The sequence below is a fragment of the Callospermophilus lateralis genome, chromosome 7, assembly GCF_048772815.1.
Source record: "Callospermophilus lateralis isolate mCalLat2 chromosome 7, mCalLat2.hap1, whole genome shotgun sequence".
Lineage (NCBI taxonomy): Eukaryota > Metazoa > Chordata > Mammalia > Rodentia > Sciuridae > Callospermophilus > Callospermophilus lateralis.
Window position 1 is genome coordinate 95,535,346 of NC_135311.1, and position 16,623 is coordinate 95,551,968.

Sequence of the window (16,623 nt, forward strand, 5' to 3'; positions counted from 1 at the left end):
CCTTTTGAAAGGTTAAGTCCACTGTATATGTATTCTGAAATATTTATAAACCATATGTCTGAGAAGGGACCATATAAAGAACTTCTACAACTCAATAGCAGAAAAACAAATAACCTGATTTAAAAGTGGGCCGCCGACTTGAATTGATATCTTGCCAAAGAAGACAAACAGATGTCCCATAGGTATATGATAAGGTGTTGAGCATCACTAATCATTATCCTTACACTTCTTAGATCATCTATTAAAAAGAAATGATAAGAAATGTTAGTAAGGATGTGGAGAAAAGGGAATCCTTGTATAGTGTTGGGGAATGTAAATTGATATACCCATTATTTAAGAAAATATGAAAAAACCTTCCAAAATTAAAAATAGAACCACCATATGATCCAGCAATCCCATTTCTGGGTTTGAGTTCAAAGGAAATGAAATCAGTGACTTGATAAGATATTTGCATTCCCGTGTTTTTTTATCATTATTCATAATAATGTCCATTAATGAATGACTAGAATTTTATTAGAATAAATACTGTAAATCATGATAGTGTGAAATTTTCTAAGTAATTTAGTTTTAAGTGTGATGTATCAGAATTAAATGGGGAACTTGTTGTGGAAGATGAACTTTCTTGCAAGATATAAAAATTTATTTAAGAAAATTTAAAAAAAATATTTAGGGCTATAGTTTGGTTCTTTTCTGTGACTTTATGTAGAGCTTTATTTCCTTTAATTGATTTATTCCTCAGTATTTGCTTTAGCTGGAGGCCTTTTTTCACCATGAAGCCTTATTTTTCTAATAGTATTATTTGTGTTTTTAACTCTATGTTAACATCTGTGATTTTTAAAAAATATGCAGTAACTGGCATATTTTGCCCATCTGTAACATTAAAAGATTATGGATTCTTAATAGGTGTTTTGGAAGCAATAAAAGAAAAGACTCTTCATAGTGATATTGAATTTAAAATGTAAGTATTTTTTTATTATGAAAATAACAAGGTGTGTTTTAAAACTCAAATCTTAAACATCTTTGGCTATTATTCCTGCTTCAGTTTTTTTTTTTAAAAAAAAAAGTATATATTTTTTAGTTGTAGATGGACACAATTTTTTCTTTCTTTCTTTCCTTTCTTTCTTTTGCTGAGGATTGAACCCAGTGCCTCACAAGGCAAATGCTCTACCACTGAGCTACAACCCCAGCCCCTCCTGTGTCAGTTTTACAGAAATATTTACAGAATTAAAAACTTGGGACTTAACGGGTTAATTTTGAAGCTACAAGTTTGAACTAGTATGTAATAACCACTGATACTAGGACAAATAAAATGATTTATGGGTTAAACTTTTATTCTAAGATTTGAAAGCTCTCTTTTATAGATATATACACAAAAAGGATAAGAATACCTAATTATCAAATCATTGTAAAATACTTGTGATTTGATAGTCAGCAACCTCAATGTGAAATAATCTGCATTTTTAAAACAGTCACAGAGAGAGAGAGAGAGCCAGGCATGATGACTCAAGCCTCTAATCCCAGCTACTCAGGAGGCTGAAGCAGGATTGTGATTTGGAGGCCAGTCTTGGCAATTTAACAAGACCTTTTTTCAAGCCTGAAAGACTGGAAATGTAGCTCAGTGGTAAAGTGCCCTTGGGTGTCATCCCTAGTTCTGCAAACATTAAAAAGAAGAAGAAGAAAAAAAAGAAATAATAATAATAATAAAAGAAAAACAAAACTGTTGCAGACAGAATAGTATTTGCAATACCCAACTTCTAAAGCAAAAAATTATCACAGATTTTTTGTGAATATCAAGTTAATTTCTGGAAGTTCTGGGGATTGAACCCAGGGCCTTATGTCATTAAGCAAATGCTATATTTAATGTTATAAAAATTAACTTTATAATCCTTAAATGGATAATGTAGTAATTACTTTTCGAATGTTTCAAAATAACATTTTTTAAAAATTTATTTCTTCTCTGGTACATTAAAAAATAACAACTGTACATATTAATGGAACAACATATACTGCTGGATACAGTATATGTGTGCTGCACCCACCTTTAATCCCAGCAGCTCAGGAGGCTGAGGCAGGAGGATTGCAGATTCAGGGCCAGCCAAGGCAATTTAGTGAGAACCTGCCTCAAAATAAATAAATAAAATGAGTGGAGTAATAAGGGATATGTCCAAATTTGTGTTTTTAAAATACATAACTTAAGTTATAAATAAAACTATATTTATGTATAACTAAAAGCGTAGTTAGATATAAACTAAGTATACTTGTAGCCTGATATAGCAGCAGCACATACCTATAGTCTGGCTTGGAAAGCTAAGGCAGGAAGATTGCAGTATAGAGGCCAGTCTGGCAATCTGGCCAGACCATATCTCAAAATAAAAAGATAACTCAAAATGTTGTGTAGATAATAAATGTTTTGAAGAAAACAAAGTAAAATTTTCTATAATATTTATTTATTTATTTGTTAGTTTGTTTATTTATGGGTACAGGGGATTGAACTCAGGGGCACTTGACACCAAGCCTCATTCCCAGCCCTATTTTGTATTGTATTTAAAGACAGGGTCTCACTGAGTTGCTTAGTGCCTTACTTTTTGCTGAGGCTGGCTTTGAACTTGTGATCTTCCTGCCTCAGCCTTCCCAGCTGCTGGGATTACAGGTGTGCGCCACTGAGCCCAGCTTCTATAATATTTTTAATAGTTGTTAAATTATTTGTAACTTGTTAGCCAGTACTTATAACATTATGCTATAGTGTGTCTTATACTAAGAAGATGGGAAAATCAACTCATGTACCTATGCATTTCAATCTTTTGTGTGTGTGTGTGTGTGTTTCCAGGTTGTATGCGAGGGTTGATCTTTTTTTACCCTTAGTTTTAGCTGTTACCTATTTTTAGTTGATATTTGCAACTTCCATTTCACAAAGAGTCGTTTTTTCATGCCATTTTAAAATCTCAACTATGATGACTTGTAAGAAATTCAAATACTGAAGAAGGATCACTTCTCTCCTAGTAATCATCATGTTTTGGGGTTATATCCCCATATATATCCTACAGTCAGTCAGTGCTCTTTTATCACCTATTTTAGTATCCTAATTCTTGGGTCAGGACCAAGGACCAATGGTATATATAAAGTACTTAGTGTGGGACTATTGATTTTGACTAGTACTAGTAAACAGAAGATGCTTAAGGAAAAAAGTATAGGATAAATTAGAGGTAATTGGGTACTAATAAAATTGTGCAATTTTAAATGATTAGTGTTGCTTTCTGATTTTTTTTGTGTGTTTGTGTGTGTGTGTGTTTATGAGAGAGATATATGACAATTTATATATTTGAACTTTCTTTCCTCACTTTTTTTTTTTTTTTTTTTGTATTGAGGATAGAACCTATGGTCTTGTGCATGCTTTGCAAGTACTCTGCCATTGAGATAAGTCCCCAATCCCTATATATTTGAACTTTCTATTCTAAATGTATAGCAAAATTTGGATCACTGATGTGTTAAGTCTAAGTAAGTCAGTGAGGATTTTAGGACTAAAAGATTTAAAAATTTATTTCCTTAGGTATTTTCCCTTGAGAAGTTTTGCAAGATTACATTGAGTTTTTCTTTCAGGTACTAGGGTTTATTTGTTAATAAAGCAAAAATAAATTATTTTGTGACTTTTCTGTATATGAGAATCCATTAAATATTTTTAGATGATGTGATTTTTTAAAAATATTGATTTTATTATAATACTACAAAGAGTTTATAGTCTATGTCAGGGCTTATTAGAAAAATGGAAAAGTTCACTAATATTTGTAAGACTTTTTAGATTATAAATGACTATCTTCTTTTCTAGGTTTGTTAAAATTTTGCACTGTAGGATTTTGTGGAATTGGGAGCCTAATTGATTTCATTCTTATTTCGATGCAGGTAAGTTCATTTTAATCTGGAATGTAAACTTTTTTATATTCAAAATTGAATTTGGTGGTCTTCTGCTATATTTTAAATTTAAAATACATTAGTAAGCAGATAGAACGTTTGTTTCAGTTTTTCATCAAATACTGGATTGTCATCATTTTTCAATTTATTGTTTTCCAAACTGTGGTTCTAAAGATATAAGATATTTTTAAAAAAGGATACCATATTCAAATGTGATTTGTAGATGTGAGTTCAACTGTTAAATAGGTTTCTTTATTGAATAACTTTTCAGAATGTTTATAATACAAATTGAGTCTTTTAGAGGGAGGGTATTGTGGTTATTTCTCAAACTTACTTTTTATTTTTATTTTCATTTTCAGTAATGGGGATGGAGCCCAGGGATACTCTGAGCTACATTTCCAACCCTTTTTCTTTTTTATTTTGAAATAGGGTTTCACTGAGTTGTTGAGGCTGGCCTCAAGCTTACAATTCTCCTGCCTCAACTTCCAGAGTAGCTGGGATTACAAGCAGGTGCCACCATTTCTGGACATTTGGGCATAAAAAACATCTTTTAAGTGCTTAAAGAATAACATCTCAAAAACTGCCTGCTTCCCTCCCTAATTGAAGCAGGAGAAAGTGAGGCCAATACAGAGAAACAGAGATGAATACCAGGAGAGTTTGAAATATATCATTTGTTTGCATGGACTTGGTCTTCTTGAAGCTAGCCCCGCTCCTAGACATTTTCAAAATATTTATTTATTTATTTTTTAGTTGTAGTTGAGCACAATATATTTATTTATTTTTATGTGGTGCTGGGGATTGAACCCAGGGCCTTGCCCATACTAGGTGAGCGCTCTACTGCTGAGCCACAACCCCAGGTCCCCCTCCTAGACATTTAATGGAGCACTCATACAATCCTTTTGGGGGGGGAGGGCGAGGCATAGGCCAGTTAGTTGCAGCTTTTGTAACATGCAATGAGCAGAATATTAGTATAGAGTGCTTGTCTAGTGCAAAAGACAATTTTATTCCTGCTTTCATAATGTTTGTGTGTGTGTGTGTGTGTGTGTGTGTGTGTGTGTGTGTATACGCATCAGAGTCTCATCAATATCCTGTTATGTTAATTGACAAGATGACTGGATCTGTCAGCTTCAGGGGATATAGCTCAGCATACAAAGTCCTGGGTCCAATCCTTCGTACACATACACATAAAAGGAGTTATAATTAACTCAAGAATTCTTAAATTAAGGGAAAAAGATGAATTTATCTTCAACAAGCATTTATGGAGTACCTAATGTCTTTAGCAAGGGTATCAGTATACATTTAGTTCATCATCTGTTTTGCTCTGCTTTCTCTTCCAGTATTTCTATTCTTCAATTCTGACTGCTTGATATTACCATTACATGCTAAAAGAAAGTCAAGAGCTAAGAGATTTTGGTACCATACTGTGAGGAGGAGGCAGCATATGGACCAATAAGATACCAGAATTAAACAAGAAAAATATTTGGTTTTAAAGTTGGAATTTTCCTGCCTTTGCTCGTAAACATATGCCTAACCAAATATCCTGCCTTCTTTAACTGTGGGACAGGCAAGCAGGCATGAAGAGGCTAAAGTACTTTTACACATATGCTTAGAAATGGGTTTCTCATTTTAAATGAGGATCCAAGGAATTGAATGATTATTGTATTCTTTTTTTTTTTTTTTTTTTTTTTTTTTTTTGGTGGTTCTGGAGACTGAATCCAGGGCATTGTGCATTCGAGGCAAGCACTCTACCAACTGAGCTGTATCCCCAGCCCAATTATTAGGATTCTTCAAGTTAAGATATACAGAATTCAAAGTGTCTTTGTATCCCAACCAGGCTAGGTTCTTTCTTTGGTGATATTATCTTTGCTTTGCAGCTTTAGTTATATCAAATTCTACAGCTGATTTGATCAGCTACTGTTTTCTGATTTACATATGTATACCTAAACTTTTCACAATAGGTAGGCTATTTTTTTAAAGAACTTCTGGGTCTAGGACTATTGAGCTTCCTTTTTTGGCAGGTGGTGGAAGGGTTTGCTGAGGATTGAACCCACTGGTGCTCTACCACTTCATCCCTAACCCTTTATTTTTCATTTTGAGGCAGGGTCTCACGTGCTGAGGCTGGCCTTGAACTTGAGATCCTCATGCTTCAGCCTCCGAGTCACTGGGATTACATGCATGGGCCACCATGCTGAGCTAAGAAATTATTGAAATAGAATTAGTGTTTGAATTTCTGCAGTTAATTTCTCTGAATAAAATATTTTAATACATTTGGCCACTTTAGACTGTTTCAGATTGGGGTAATAAAATCAATTTTCAAACGTAACCAAGTAAGATGTGTAGCCTATTTATCTGTCATTTAATATACTCAAAGCAATGATGACTACATCTTATTAGAGTTTTTTTCAGCAAATCAAATAATTTTTACTTTAAATATCATCAACTATAATATTTATGTCCTGATTGTATTTTAAAATTTCTTAATAGACCTTTTGTTTATTATTTTGTTTATTCTTCTTTCTCCATGCCTGTTTTTTTTAGCTTCTTTTTCTTTTGCCATTAAATATTATTTCCCAGTGAATAGGAGTGTTTTTCTATTGTACTATGATCTCAGAAATATATAAGTGGATTTGGACCTATAAAAACATTGTTTCACAATCTTTATTACAAAAATATAGGAATACAGTTATTTCATGTTAGAACCAAAACAACATAAAGTATAATGCACACTGGTTGTAATCCCAGTGACTTGGGAGGCTGAAGCAGGAGGATTCCAAGTTTGAGGCCAGCCTCAGCAACTTATCAAGGCCTTCAGCAACTTAATGAGACCCTGCCTTGAATAAAAAAATAAAAAGGACTAGGGATGTGACTCAGTGGTAAAGTGCCCCTGGGTTCAATCCCTAGTACCAATAAAATAAGAAAATAAAATATTGCTACAGTAAAGGTTTATATGTCGCTATGTTCACTGAAAATACTTTTTTTTTTTTCTTCTTCTTCTTGGTACCAAGGATTAAACCCAGGAGTGCTTAATGGCTGCGTCACATCCCCAGCCTTTTTTAGTTTTCATTTGAAATAGCATCTTGCTAGGTTGCTGAGGCTGGCCTCAAACTTTCAGTCCTTCTGCCTCAGCCTCCTGAGTCTCTGGGATTGTAGGCCTGTACCAGCATGTCTAGCTCACCTAGCCTTTATCTGTTAATAAAATTTGGAAGTTTTTATATTTTTATATTTGTATTATAAGGAAACAATATAAATCATGAATAAGATGAAATAGTAAATAGAATGCAGTCAACAAAAATGTAAATCAGTGATACCTAGAGTATGCAATTTTTCAGCTGTAAGTAATTATGTATAAATTATATATAGTTATTCTTAAGGTAGGTTTGTAGATTTAAAAACAGTCATTCTGTTGTATCTATGGATTTTTGCATATAATTATGTCCTGTATAAAGACATTTTGGCCAACTGAAATAAACCTCATATATCATGGAGGTCCCATAAGATTGTAGTAGAGCTGAAAATTTCCTATCACCTAGTGACATCATAATTGTCCCTGACATTGTAGTGTGATGCATTATTGACATGTTTGCTGATGCTCATGGAAACAAACCTATTTTTAGTGGCAGTTATATAAAAATATAGCACAAACAGTTATGTACAATATATAATGTGTGATAATAAATGACTTCATTACTGGTCATTTAAGTGTTTATTATACTATTATCATTATTTTAGAGTATACGTCCACTTATTTAAAAAAGTTTACTGTGAAGTAGCATGCTGTATTATTTTAGCATCTGCCTCATCTTATGTTTACTGCATCAATAGGCAAGGTCAGGTGACTGGTATATACCTAGATTTGTGTAACTACTCTCTGAAGTTTGCAAAATGATAAAATGGCCTGCTTATGCTTTTCTGGGAACATGTCATTATTAAGTGATGCATATATATACACCATAAAGAATAGATTAGATGGTCTAAGCTTTTTTATTATAAAAAATGGAATATTTTATTTATGCTTAAACCTCCTTTTTCATTCACATAGTCTAACATTTTAAATTATATAATCACTGATGTCTATCAAAGTTTTGTTAAGTAGAGGGAAGATAACCACAAATCAGGAAGATAAGTATGCATAAGGGGGGAAATGAAAATATGTGTTGGGATGTAGAAAGTAGTTAGAAGAAAGTATGTTTTTTTTTTTGTTTGTTTCAGTTTTTAAAAATTTTGTGTATCATGGAAGAAATTACTTTCATTTTTATTCCTATTAATGTTACTCATTGTATTTTTTTAAAGGGCTCAACTGGATAAGGAGTAGTAATTCACATACTTTCCAAGACATTTATGAATTTTGTAAATAAATTTATCAGATTTGAAAAATGTATCTTATTGTTTTGGCATTTACTATATGCCACTCATTTTAGCACTGGCTTATATACTGCTTTGTATTATTACTCTTCTGAGCTTTTAAACACCAGCTTTGACTTTTCACACATTAATTTCTTGAGGAAAATTTCTTTAGTAGTATGCTAAACATAGAATATGCCCTGAAATATTTTTTTTTTTTTTTGCTGATTTAAATGAATACAATATATCTGTGAAAAAGTGTGGGTTTTGTGCCAAGTACTAGCAATATGAAAAGCTAAAAATGGTACTTTTAAAAAAAAGTGAATGCTTTCCTTTAGGACCGTCTTAGAGCATTGGACGGCTATAACAAAATGCCTTAGATAGGTAAATTTATAAGCAACAGAAATTCATTGCTTAGAAATCTAGAGCCCAGGAAGCCTAAGATCAAAATGCCAGCAGATTTGGGTTTGGTATAGACCCTGAGCTTTGTAGTTAAATTTTATATTAAACTAAGTGAAGAGAGTTCATGGTCTTGAATGGGTTGAGTCTGAAACAAGATCCCAAAAACGTAAAACATGAAGGGGGGGCAGGAATCAATTAATTTGACTATTCAAAATCAAATTTGAATTAAGCAATTCTGTTTTTAAAGGCAGTAGGCCAGGTTATGTTTTTTTTTCTTTTTCTTTTTTTCTTTTTCCTATGGGACTGGGGATTGAACCCAGGGCCTTTTGTGCACTCTACCATTGAGCTTCATCTCCAGTCCTTAGACCAAGTTAAGTTCACAGATTAAGTAAAAACATACTAGCAAGAAGAATTGCTGTCCATAATATTCAAGTAATTTCTGCAAATCAATAAAATGATAGGGAGCCTAATAGTTAAATGAACATAATAAACAATTAGGCAATTCATAGCAAAGGATACCCACATAATTAATAAGTAAATCAAGAGATACTTCTTAGTATTTATCCAAAAAAGTTTCTTCCTGTTCACATTTGGACATGTATAATGATGTCTACTGTAGCATTCTTTGTAGTAGCAAGAAGTTGGAATCAATCTAGATGGGTTCACCAATAGGAGAATGAACACATCCTCTGTAACATTAGAATAATCACAGCAGTACTTACCTAGATGTACCTGACAGTTACATGGAAATGTCTTAAAGTCAGAGCATAGTTTTAAACTATTCAGATAAGTTAAGTGTACTTTTCAAAGGACATCACATTTTTAAGCATAAGAGTATATCCAAGTCAAATGCCAAACTAATGAAATTCCCATTTGTTTGTGTAGCTGCCTATGAGTAGTTCGGAGGAGGTTATTGAGAATGACATTGGGCATCAAGGATAAAGAATAGGGCTGGGGATATAGCTCAGTTGGTAGAGTGCTTGCCTTGCATGCACAAGGCCCTGGGTTTAATCTCTAGCATCACATACACACACACACACACACACAAAAAAAAAAAAAAAGGATAAAGAACAGAAAAATAGGAAATTTGGTGACCACTTCATAATAGTCTTGATTTTAATATGTTCTTTAAATTTTTTTTAATTTACTTTTCTTGCTATAGGCTTTGCACCTATAGAAAAGCCTATCCTTTTATATAAACAATGAGGGTTTTTTTTAACATTTATTATGTCAGTAAAATTTCTTGTTGAAAATCAGAAATAACACAAAAGAGGGAGTTTTATTTAATCTCTCCAAACTACCACAACATCTCATAGAAGGAGGATGTGATAAGCTAAAACATGTTCATATCAAAGCTTGAAACCTGCAAATGTTATTTTATTTAGGAATAAAAGGTATTTGCTGATGTGATTAATTTAAGGATCACAGACTTAGTCGTAGATTGCTTGCCTAGCATGTGCAAGGTCATGGGGAAAGCTCCAGTATCACCCCCCTCCCCCCAAAAAACAAAGAAAGAAAGAGAAAGAAAAAGTTAAGGATCTTGAGATAAAGAGATAATCTTGGATTACTTTGGTAGACCCTAAGTCCAATTTCAAATGTGATTAAACTGATAATTGGCTACAAACAAAGGTATTTCAAAGAATGCCAGTTATCAGTGGAAGCTTAGAACCGTAAAAGATTCTTCCCTAGAGTCTCTGTAAGACATAACAGTTATGTTGATTTAGATCTTCTGACCTCCAGAACTGTTCATATCCACTGTGTTAGTTCACAACATTGTGGTAATTTTTAAGGAAACGTGCAGAGGGACGTGCAGTTGCTTACTTGTGGTATTAGGGCTTCTTATGGAGAGATATTGATACATATTTTGGAAAATTGCCCCTCATAGTGTAGTGGCCCTCTTCTTTCCCCCTTTTATTAAGACGAAAACCTCGGTAGCAATTTCTTGGCTCATTAACTGCAATGAAGCATGGAGGTGGTATTTATTCACCCTATAGATTTCAAAAGTCTGTCTCTGCTGGAAGAGAGGAATATTGATTGGAAATACTGCATACTATGGAACTTGGCTTCCGGCTGGGTTGTTTGGTGATGGAGATTGAACCCAGGACCTTGATTATGCTAAGCACTGTACTACTGAATTATACCCCCAGCCCAGTTTCCTGTGGCTGGGGGTATAATTAAAATCTAAATTAATAATTTTAGTTTTCATATTCTCTTATCAGTGTACTAATAGGTTATATTTACTAAGTAAAAAAGTTCCCAGTATGGAATATTTTTAAAGATTTGTAGTTTTATAATTAACAATGTAATGCCAACTTCATAATAAGAGGTTTTATAATTGAAACATTTATTAAGAATTTTTTTTAAATTTTGGTAAGGGAATATGGATTTGAATAGTTGGAACCTTTACAGCAGATAGTTTTCTTTACAATTAAGTAAGGGGAGAAGAATCATATTTTTCCCCCTTTTAGTGATGGGGATTGAACCCAGGAGTGTTCTACCACTTAGCTACATCCCCAAACCTTTTTATTTATTTATTTATTTTGAGACAGGATCTTGCCAAATTGCTGAGGCTGGCCTTGAACTTGCTATCTTTTGCTGCCTCAGTCTCTGGGATTACTGGTGAACACCACTGCGCCTGGTGATTTCTTCTTAAATGGGCTAGTTCATAGAAAACCATATTAATGATAGCTTTTAGATGCCTAAACTGAGATGTTTGTACTTAAATGTTGTAGTCTTGGAAGACATTAGAACTTAAAAAGTGCTGTACAGATCAGCTTGATCTGTTCTTCAAGTTTTCCTGTATATGGATAAGAAAAACTGAGAACCAGAGAGTATTAAATTATTTGATTCTAGAGCTAGTTAGCTATAAGCTTTATCAAAATTTTTCTTTTGGACCAATGCTTTACACACTGACTTAATTTGGTTGAGCAGTTCTTTAAACTTTTAGCATAAATACCCACTAGTGTTGTGCTTTGGGTATCTGGCAGTTATCTGTAGAAGACATTGAAGACAAGTGTATTATTAGGATTGTTGACTGTACAAGTAACATTAGAGTTTAATGTATCATACAACAATCTGGAGGTTAGACAATTCTGAGATTTCTTAATTCAGAACAAAATGATATAGTATGGATTCCATTCAGTTTTCCCCTTCTATTTCATCTTCTTCCCTCCCTCTTTCCTATCTTCTTTGCTATCATCATATTTTTTGGTTAGCGTCATTTCCTTATGTTGTTGTCACTTTCAGGGACAAAAAAGTCCTCCCTCAACACATACACTTCTTTTTTTTTTTGTTACCGTGGGTTGAAACCAGGAGTGCTTAACCACTGAGCCACATTCCCAGCCCTTTTTATGTTTTATTTTGAGACAGGGTCTTGCTAAGTTGCTGAGGCTGGCTTTGAACTCAGGATCCTCCTGCCTCAGCCTCCGTGCCCTGCTGGGGAGTGCTTTATAGTCGTTTTCTTTAAACTCTAGTTGAATAACCCCTAGAAGAATTTTTTTTAAGTCTGTGCCCTCTATGTATTTTTAAATTGACATTTAAGTTTATCATAAATTTAAATAGTTGCAAAGAATGTCATTTCAAATATTGACATATTTAAATAAAACTGTTACATCAATTTTTAAATGTATCCAACAGACTATAAATGCCATAGGATTTAAAATATCATCCTCTTAAAAAAGACATGAATGAACCCTTCAAAAATCATTATAATTTCACATTGCTTTTTTTTCTCTTTGAATTTGATTTCTATTTTCCTTCTTGCACAAAATTTAACTTATGTATTTTTATGCTTAAAAACTTTCTGTTAATCATCTTATTTATTAAAATTAAATTAAAAGTTTTTCTGAGCTATCTGGATTGAGTTATTATAATTATTATGGTTGAAAACAGCATTAACGTGTTACAAATTCAACAGATTATTTTTAAGAAGAAAGAGCTAAATGTTATTGGGAATGCAATTTTGGAACAAAATGTAGCAGAACATATGTTTGGATCTCTAATTAGAGGAAATTTTCCTAAGTCTGGTATTTTGAATTACCCCTTGATTTGGCCCTTTAGAGGTTTTGCACATCAGAGCAGTGTGCTATCATGAGACTCAGGTGAGCTCTGATGGCAGGATGCTTTACTCTGACCAAGCTGGAAAGAGGATCATAGAGAGAGGAGAAGTGGGAAAGAAAATAGCTAAATATTCCACTATAGCATAATGTCAGGCAGATCTGTTCGTAATCAAGTATCTCAAAATGGATACCAATAGAACTCACTGGGTCTACATACACCATGTGTAGCTCCTTATCTACCCTTAAGGCTCACTTTGAAGATTGCTACCTTAATGGATAATTTATAGACATTATGTTAATTGAATTATCACAAATATGGTTAAATGGACAAGATGATTGTAGTGAACATGTGTTGTTTTTTTTCTCTCTCTTCCTTTTCCATTCCAGGTGGTTCTGGCAGGACTTTGAATCACATTGCATCATCTCCTACAGGGAATCTGATTAACATTAGTCTTATTAATTCTATTTTTTTGCATATAGTAATTTGTCTAGTAATAGATAATAAAAAACAGGCAGATAAATGAAAGTCTTTCTCTGGATTTGGTATATAAACACTGGGGAAGAATATTTTACTTTTTTTGAGGAGCTGCTAATGTGGGAATATGTGAATCTCTAGTTTGTAACTATCAGTTGAGAATGCCTTCCTGCAGAATGAAGACAAGTGGAGCAAAGGAAACAGGCAGGGAGGCCAAACCCAAGGGCTTTGTGGGACACAGAATTCAGTCCTTGACGCCTTGGTTCTTGAAGACTTTGTAGCTCTTCTTTTGAATCTGTGAGCTACATGAGCCACTCAGTTAACCTTTGTTTTGCTTAGAGTTGAAATTTTATGGCTACTGAAACAATTTTATTAATTACTGAGTAAATTCAAAGCATTATGAAATGTATTTTTCAAAATGAGCTAATTTTTGAAAATTTATCTCTTCTAGATTGTTGGACCTTCAGATGGAAGTAGTTACATTATAGATTATTATGGAACCAGACTTACAAGACTTAGTATTACTAATGAAACATTTAGAAAAACACAGTTATATCCATAAATATTTAAAGAGAAACAGTAAGTGATATGCATATCTAATCTTCATTATAGTATATTATTAATATAAATTTGTGAGAATTATAGAGCTATAGGAAATTTCAAGAGATGATCTAGTGTTGTAAACCTCTCATTTTGCTTCTTAGAAAACTACATATGTCTGAATGTCTCTAATCCTTTGAAAAGAATTTTTATATATGTTCATTGCTCTTACATTTTCTAGTTCAAATTCTTTGTAGTGAATGTGGCAAAAGGGAAAAATTCATAAGGAAATAAAATTAAACCAAGGAGATACTCATTATATGATGTTATAATGAAAATATGTGCTGTGACTAGTTCAATATGGCAGATGTTTTCTGCTGTCCATCTGAGGGTCAATATGATCTTTTTTTTAAAAAAAATTTTTTTAGATGTTGCTGAACCTCTATTTATTTATATGCAGTGCTGAAAATTCAGTACCTCACATGTACTAGGCAAACACTCTACCACTGAGCCACAACCCCAGCCCTCAATATGATCTTTAACCTATTTTTTTTCTTTTTCTTCCCTAAACTTGAAAGTTGATATAATCCAAATCCTCAACTACCTGAAAGCACTTATTCTAACTCAATGTTTGAACTGGCCCATGAGAATTATTAATTAACTTAAGGTTTAAGTAGCTATTAGACCTTTATAAGTGAGAGATACTGTCAGTCCTAGGGATTCAACTCTTTTTTGTTCTTTAGGACTCTGCTACAAAGTTTTTATTTCAGTTGCCTTGCATCAGTTTATTCTAATAAATAGTTTTCCAACAATGCAAGATTTTTTTCAGCAAGATTTTGGTAGAATGTCAGGAAAAATTTCCTGGTAGAATCATTCTCTATAATGAAGAAGTTTTATATAACATATAGGGTACAGGGAATTTGTTATGTAATAGTTGACTCTCTAATAGGTGCTTTTAGAGAGACAGGTAAACCAATAGAAAAGCAGGTTAGATGTCTTATCCATCATCATAGCACTAGAGTTCTCAGTGGTCTCTTATCTCAGAGAATGCTCTGGAGGCCAGGAAGGAAACAGACATTTGTTTTTTATGTCATAATGTATAAATCAGATATGAAGTATAATTTTGAATGTTAGGTAGATTTTTTTCTTGTAGTGAGATTATGGAATTTTTTTTTATTGCCATCTGATTGAATAGTGATGGGCTTTGCAAAATTTGAGACATTTACTCAACTGCCCAAAAAAGGTTTTCCAATTCTGAGAGATGCATCTGCTGCTTCTTATCAGAAGGAAAACCTAAGGAAATTGAGACATAGCTAGTAAAGAACAGAATCTAGACTCTAGGCCTTCTGTAATATGCTGTAACATGGTGGTTTTTTACCTCCCACTCTACCCGCTCCCCACCAACCATATCATTTTGTATTGGGCATCTTCATACTTTATGGGAAGGGTTATGTATTTTCATGTGCCTTATCCATACCATAGATTGTGTCTCTTTCAAAAGTATATAGATGGTGTTTATAAACTATAATGTGTAAAAATTAAGCAAATGCAATTTAAAATGTAATTCCATTTTCAGAAGCCTATTATATAAACATTTAATTGGGATTCGAGAATCAGATTTGAAATATAAAACTTGAAGAGCCCATTAAGAAGGCAGATACCTACATTGTCAGTCTTGTGATCTCTTTATGGTATATAAAATTGCTCCAAGAGTAGGAAAAAAATATCTTGAGTAAATGAAGCATTAAAATGTATATCCGAGACTGGAGACCATGAAAGAGAGAGAAAGAAACAAATTATAATATACTCTTTAAAATATTGTGTTTTAATATATTTCTTTTTTCTGTTTTAGGATTTGAGCCTCCTTGAATTTAATAAAGAACTTCCAGTTTTTCCTTCTAAACATTACCACTTTGTGGGTTCTATATGATTTTGTTTGTGTGGTATGTGTGGTATGTGTGTGTGGTCATTTTTGATTTGTTCATTTAGTTAAAAGTATATTATTCTTAGATTTATTTAATAAGACTTTCTTTAAAAACTGTATAATAGGCTTTCTGAGGCTACTGTCTCTATGAGATGGGTAGCTTATTACTCTGATATTCTTTAATGTCTTTTACAAAGGCAAGTTGCCATTTATCTTTTTTTGCTTGTGAAAAATAAAAGTATAATTTATTCACATTTTTTTGTGCTTTATTATTAAGAAAATCAATATGTAGCTGTCAACTGCATTTTGATCCTTCTAAGCAATTAATCTGGTGTGAACAAATATCATTTATAGTGCTCAAGGCTGTAGTCTCCTGTGTGACAGCCCACCTGTGATTCTGCAGCTTTTAGCTATCTTTGTCTTGGTATCGTTGGAGCTAATGATCATTAAGAAGTCTGTGAAACCTTGAAGCAGCATGGATACTTCCATCCTCTGAAGTGTAAACTTTTCCCTTTTTTGCTTGAGGAGTGATGCACTAGCTGTGGAAGACTAGATGCTGACTCCTCCAGCTCACTGCAGTTACATTTGAAGGTGGATGGACAAGGTGGGAACACTAAACAGGTGACTAATGGCTTCCATCTGTGAGCACTGCTAGGCAGATGCTAGCATAGGAGCCTCAAGTGATGTGCCAGGGTCTGAAGGAAGCAGCACCTGTATGTTCTCTTTCTGTGTGCAGAGGGCTTTAAGAAGATGAAAATGCATGGAATGCTGTGTGCCCATAATACTACTCCACTCTTTCCTTAGTAGCAGATAATATCAATTTCAAAATTACTAGGTCCAGCTTCTTAAAAGTTAAAACCATAATTTCCTTTAAAAAGTGTACAGTATGGTATAGTTAGCTTTGTAACATATTAGCCATTCAGTAATAGCTTCTCCAGTTGGCAGGAGATTATTAAATATTATTATATGAAGTGAAT

The 16,623-nt window shown here is 33.2% G+C and overlaps 1 protein-coding gene across 8 annotated transcripts in view; it reads left to right on the forward strand.

Annotated features, from left to right (window-relative positions):
• The window catches only part of Tm2d1 (TM2 domain containing 1), a 33,847-nt gene extending 17,977 nt beyond the window's left edge, over positions 1-15,870 (forward strand). For 6 of the 8 annotated variants that reach the window (XM_076860272.2, XM_076860274.2, XM_076860275.2 and 3 more), the window contains 3 exons: positions 3,824-3,897; positions 13,634-13,761; positions 15,575-15,870. In XM_076860272.2, the coding sequence (XP_076716387.1) occupies positions 3,824-3,897; positions 13,634-13,744 (185 nt within the window). In that variant the 3' untranslated portion in view covers positions 13,745-13,761; positions 15,575-15,870. Of the gene's footprint in view, positions 1-903; positions 959-3,823; positions 3,898-13,633; positions 13,762-15,574 lie in introns of those variants that run through there. The other 2 variants (XM_076860278.2, XM_076860279.2) reach the window with 1 other exon arrangement.
• The last annotated feature ends 753 nt before the right edge of the window (positions 15,871-16,623 follow it).